Source organism: Eriocheir sinensis, chromosome 41 (genome assembly GCF_024679095.1).
Source record: "Eriocheir sinensis breed Jianghai 21 chromosome 41, ASM2467909v1, whole genome shotgun sequence".
Taxonomy (NCBI): Eukaryota; Metazoa; Arthropoda; class Malacostraca; order Decapoda; family Varunidae; genus Eriocheir; species Eriocheir sinensis.
In genome coordinates, this window is record NC_066549.1 from 13,356,375 (window position 1) to 13,362,628 (window position 6,254).

Sequence of the window (6,254 nt, forward strand, 5' to 3'; positions counted from 1 at the left end):
TATATATATATTGTTTGGTATTTCGTTGGGGATATACCCCAAGGGAGGAATTAATTAATTAAGGCGGTGCATGCGGCATGCCGCACAACCAGCCAAACGGCTGGAAGAGAGATGCCCATTTTTTTTCAAGGAGGATCGAGGCCCAACCATCTTGGGCCCAACAACGGGGCTAACCTTTCCACTCCCATGGCACCGGGCAGGTCTCGAACCTATACACTCCAGCACAGTCAATATTTCTCGCCGCAGACGAGCCCCTGTGATGGATATATGAGCACCGAGACAACGCGAAGCAATACACTCACAACACCTGAAAAAATTGATACATTCATTATATACTCGAGCAATAAACTGAAAAATAAAAACTAAAGTGCAATAGTGGAAACGAACAAAAGGGCAGAAAAGGGAAATGCAAAAAGAAAGTCCAATCAATCAATCAAAGTAAGTGAAGAAGAGAAAGGAAAAGAAAACAGAAAAGCAAAGTCAGTTGAAGCAATTAATTAAAGTGAACATAAAAACTATAGATAGGTATATATGGAGCTCATGCAGTGCAGGGTGAAGTATATACATTAAGAGTGCGTAGGCTATATTTAGTGAGGTATCTATATAAGTAAAGAAATATACGTACCAAGGAGGACCGATCAAATAGAGATACAAAGCGGAACAGCTCAAAAGAAGAATTAAAGAGGGCCAATAATTAAAATTAAGAGGCAATGATTGATTGATTGATAGTTTATTGTTGCAGGTAAACAAGCAAATTTAAGTGTGTGAACAGCTAGGTGCTACCTATTACATATATATGTCAGTAAAAATTGTACAATCACACTATATATATGTATTGCCTGGGGTTTGGGATGGCAGGTTCCTCCTTTTAAATTCTCCTTTAATTGTTGCATACCTGCAACAATAAACTCATAAGCAATCAATCAGTGCGTGAATAAACAGAAGACCGAGGGGGAGAGGGAGATCGAGTGTCGGGTTAGAGGTCACTGGTTGAAGTTTACGGGTTCGCCGGTCTTATCGCATATAGGGTTTGTACGTATGGTTAATTCGAGGAGGACCTATAAGAAGCTATACAAAGCGGAACAGCTCAAAAGAAGAATTAAGAAGAGGCATTGATAAGCAAAATATATAGTGTGATTAACAGACGAGACGACCAAATTAAGAGGAGGACCTATAAGAAGCGATACAAAGCGGAACAGCTCAAAAGAAGAAGAAGAAGGCACTGATAAGCAAGGTGTGTGAATAAACAGAAGAGGGGACCATGCAAGAGAAGCGATACAAAGCAGAACAGCTCAAAAGAAGAAGAAGAAGAAGGAGGCAGGTGGCAACACTGTCGAGAGCGGCGGAGGAGAGAGCCTCAGCCGGCCCGCCATTACGCCGTACCACGCAACGCCCCTCTAGCCATGAAGCGCGGCGGGGAAAGAGACATTTCCCCCTCCAGCAAGAGGTCCAGGTCAAGTGTTGGGAGGTATGAAGACAGCAGTGAAGACGAGGGCCGCAGGAGTAGCCGCGGGGGCAGCCCAGGCCGCCGTTACGAGCTGCACCGGGATGACTTCGGTCGGCCGTCTCGAGGGCCGCCCCCGCCCTCCTACAAGGTGCTGTGTGTGTCCAACCTGCACGCCAAGGCCAGCGACGAGATGGTGCGGGAGGCCCTGTACCGGGAGTTCAAGAGATTCGGGGACGTGAGCGTGAAGGTGTCCCTCGGAGCTGACGAGCGGCTGGCTTATGTGTATTTTAGAAGCGGAGAGGAGGCACGGGAGGCCAAGCACAGCAAGCCAAGAATACTGTTCTACGACCGGCCGGTGGTTGTGGAGCCCATGTACGAGGCCGCAAGGGACTACGGACCTCCAAGGGGGCGTTCTCGTAGTCCCCCCGATTATGACCGTGGTTACCGCCCCCGCAGCCCCCCCGGGCCCGAGCTGGAGGACCGCTATGAGCCGCGGTTTGACCGGCGCCGCCCCCCGCTCCTGCCGCACACTGACTACTATACTGAGGGCCCCCCAGTACGCCAAGATGAATATGGTTACCGGCAACACCGTGGCCGCGGAGGGTTGCACAGCCACTACGGTCCGCTTATACGGGGGGGAGGCTTCAAGCATAGTTTTGGCAGCCGGGGCGGAGGTGGCGGGGGCGGCAGTGCAGGCGGAATGATTGACAGTAAGAGAGACAAGTTCCCTAACTACCTTCATCATGTCCCACCGGAGGAGGACCCTCTGGCTACACGCACTCTCTTTGCTGGCAACCTGGAGATAAACATCAGTGAAGATGAATTGCGGCGAATCTTTGGGCGCTATGGAGTGGTGGATGACATTGACATAAAGAGGCCACCACCAGGTACAGGGAATGCATATGCTTTTGTGCGGTTTCAAAACCTGGACATGGCGCACCGTGCTAAGATTGAGTTGTCTGGCCAGTATATTGGGAAGTTTCAGTGTAAGATTGGCTATGGTAAAGTGATGCCCACCACCAGAGTGTGGGTTGGTGGTCTGGGTCCTTGGACATCTGTGACTCAGCTGACTCAGGAGTTTGATCGGTTTGGTGCTATTAAGAAAATTGAGTATGTGAAGGGAGAGAACCATGCTTATATCTTGTATGAAAGTCTTGATGCTGCTCAAGCAGCAGTGAAGGAAATGAGAGGTTCTCCCCTGGGGGGACCAGACAAGAGGCTTCGGACTGACTTTGCTGAGGTCAATCCACCTCCTGGTACTTTCCCCCCTGGGTTCAAGAAGGAATTTGAGGGAGAGTATCGGGAAGAATGGGCAAGTGGCCGTGCTGCGGGTTACGAAGAGTATAGTAGTGACTATGGGGCAGGCTATGGGCGAGGGAGGGGGCGTGGCCGGGGCTGGCATGAGCGAGGTCGTGGCAGCCATCGGGGAGGCTATCATGGGGACTATCAGAGGGGAGATTATCGAGATTATGATGGCACTCCTGAAGGAGACCATGCTAACAGGAGTCCTGAAGCAGGTGATGGAACAAATGACAACGGCCTTGGTAGTGCCAGAACTCTAGCAGATGTTGCTCGTAAAACAACTACTTCTTGGCAGGGTTCTCTGATATTAAAGAATTCTTCATTTGGCACCAAAATGCATCTTATTGAAGGTGACAGTGAAGTGTCAGAGATGATGCAAGATGAAGAAGGGAGGCCTCTGTTGCGAATCACCCAGAGGCTGCGGCTTGATCAATCACGCCTGGATGATGTTAACAGGAGAATCAGTGCTCCTTCAACTGCCACCATCCTCCTGTCTTTGCCAAGCACAACTGCCCCTCAGGCACCAGAAGAAGCTGCTGTTCAGACTCGACCTTTAAGGAATTTGGTGGCATACTTAAAGCAGAAGGAGGCAGCTGGTGTTATAACTCTTAACTCAAGCAATAAGGAGGCAAACATGCAGGGTGTTCTTTATGCTTTTCCTCCTTGTGCTTTTTCTTTAGAGTTGTTGCACCGTGTCTCTCCTGGCCTAACAGAAGAGACAACAAGGGATGATCATTTGGTCATTGTCATTGTGCGTGGAGCAGCTGCATGAGTCTCCTTTCATGTGTTAGTGTATCTTAATGTTACAATCAAGTGTATTTAATATTAGTGACTGAATTTGAACAAAGTTAATTCATCTGTAATTTTAATCTGATTAAATTTGAAGAGTGAAGTGTAATAAGTTTGTGCAGTGAGTTTGTGAATTAAACATGAATTCAGGAAAGGAATGCCACAAATTAGATGATTTTGTGGAAAGAAAAGAACAATTGTTTTGCTTGACAACCTTGGCATATACTGTGTAGTGCTATTTTCTTAATACAGTGAAATGGTATTATTATTCAGTGTTTAATTGTGCATGTGAACCTCTGTTGCAGTGTGGTGAATATTGGTGATAGTGATTAAAGTGAGTGCTGTGAATAAGCTCAAGCTTTCTTTTTTTCAGTTTTGTGAAGTGCTTGTTGTGAAGTGACCCTTCAAAACTTGTGATAGTGGTGATGGATAAGCATCATGCTTTATTGCAATCTTCTTTAACAGTGCTTACAGTGTACCTAAAGGAAAAGCTTTATTCAGTCCAGTGTGTAGTGCTTTTAGGAAGTGGTCACCAGTTAATTTCTTATCAATAGTGAGTGAGATTTGTGTTATGAAAGAAGCATAAGTAGTGAAGTGATACTTAAAAGTGCTGTGTTGAAAATAGATTTTCTGTGCTACTGTGACGGCTTGGGATGAGTAAGGATTGGGAGATGCGTTGCATAAATATTAAAGTCTCTAATTAAGCTGAAATCATTCCATGCATTAAAAGTACAAAGAAGTAATTTTAATAAAAAAAAAAAATTACATGCTTGTTAAAAACTTGAAAATAAAAACTAAATTGATTTTCAGTAAACAACGAACTAAATATATATATATATATATATATATATATATATATATATATATATATATATATATATATATATATATATATATATATATATATATATATATTAATCAGCAGGGATGTGATGAAGTGCTTTTTGTAAACATAGTAATGCCATGAATAGTTATGTGCCACTCTTTCTGTGGAGAAATTTGTGGAATAAATGTGTCCTGCCGGTTCAGAAACTTAACATTTTTAGAGAAAGCTTCAAAGGAATGGAGAGAAAAATCATGAGTACAGTATAGAGTAAGAGGAATTGAGCATCATGGATTAGAGGACAGACACAAATTGAACATATTCAAATGACAAAGCTAAGAACTGGACATCGGCAAGTCATAGGTGTAGAACTGATGAGATGGACAATGAAAATAAGTGTCAACTCAGATATTGTAGTTGTGGCAGGCAGAAAACCTGTTTGAGAGATGAAATTAGAGCATTTACTAGGTAAGGGTGGAGTACACTAACATCAGATGAGAGGTGGAGAATGTTAGGAAGTCCTTCATTGGACTAGTAATGGCTGAATATGACAACTGTCAACAATAATGGTGGTGCACATGCAGGGGGGCAGGAAAAATTGCTTTTGACCCTAACCAATTTATAAGTCCTCTCAGCCCAGTTGTCTATATAAGCAAAATCAATAAAACAGTTTTTGGATGAATTTGATAATTCACTTGGAGGATTCCCTTGAATGGCCTGCTCCCAAAGTATGGGCTGCCACAGATATTTTCATTTCCACTAACTATCAGTTTTACATCTGATCTACCACAGTCCATTTCCTGTTCTTGATAGTCATTAAAATATCAACCTTTGTGTTTTTAGCCCATGATGCTCATCCTTGTCTCCTTGTTTTACCCATAATTTTTCTCCATTCCTTTTTGTGCATTTCTTAGCTTACTCTTAATAATTTTGAGGTGCCAACTTTAAGCCATCTGTTAGAACTGGCAGAGTGTATAAATTATGCTTTCTCTTCAGGGAGTGACAAGTTAGTATTCATGGCATTACAACTATACCTAAAGCACTCCATCCCATTCCTATTCTCTTTCTGATTTTTTTCTAGTATATATATATATATATATATATATATATATATATATATATATATATATATATATATATATATATATATATATATATATATATATATATATATATACACACACAATAAGTAAAACTAGTTTCCTGAGTGCTACAGTGCTACAACTATATACAGTGCAATGGAAGAAGTCAACAATCAGCTAATTAAAACCTCTTCAGTTCAATAAACATTGGTGAAGTGCAGTGTGTTTGGTTTGGTGATCACTGGAGAATTGGAAAATCATAAGTGAATATTACCTGTGAATTGGGGTGTTGAGCACTAAGTGAGGGGAATGAATGTTCATGGGCGGAAGCAAAATGCTTTGAAAGAATTTATGGTGAAAATTGGGAGTTGCCTTGAAATCCATGGTGTGAAAAGTGCAAGGGGAATTAGTGCATTGTGGGATCAAATCAATTGTTTTACAAAGTAAAACAGTTTATGAAGGGGATTAATTGGCTTGGGGAAAGTGCAGAAAAATTCCTTGAATAGTGAGAAATGAAACTGCATTAAGTCATTCTGGTGCGGAAATAATTTGCGAGCTGACCATTATTGAAATACCTTGTCCCAGTAAAGGGGCTTCTCATTACCAAGAAGTGCAGTGAAGTAAGTAAAAAATTAAATAGAACCATAAATTAGTGCTTCTTTCATATACAACTAATCTGAAAGTGAATTTTTGCTTTGAAGAGAAATATATTCACCACATTGATTTAAATAAAATGTGTTTCCAGTGATTAGTGTTTTAAAGTTGTTTGTTATACTAGTGTTTAATAGCACTACATGAAAATAGCTAGTGA

At 42.1% G+C, this 6,254-nt stretch overlaps 1 protein-coding gene across 1 annotated transcript; it reads left to right on the forward strand.

Moving 5' to 3' along the window:
• Positions 1-1,316: 1,316 nt before the first annotated feature.
• LOC127009676 (RNA-binding protein spenito-like) lies at positions 1,317-5,226 on the forward strand. The gene has a single exon (XM_050882984.1). The coding sequence runs from the start codon at positions 1,404-1,406 to the stop codon at positions 3,519-3,521; it is 2,118 nt and encodes a 705-aa protein (XP_050738941.1). The 5' UTR covers positions 1,317-1,403; the 3' UTR covers positions 3,522-5,226.
• The last annotated feature ends 1,028 nt before the right edge of the window (positions 5,227-6,254 follow it).

What these genes read in the sequence shown, in the direction of transcription:
- LOC127009676 (XM_050882984.1), top strand. Translation starts at nt 1,404, where the DNA reads ATGAAGCGCGGCGGGGAAAGAGACATTTCCCCCTCCAGCAAGAGGTCC.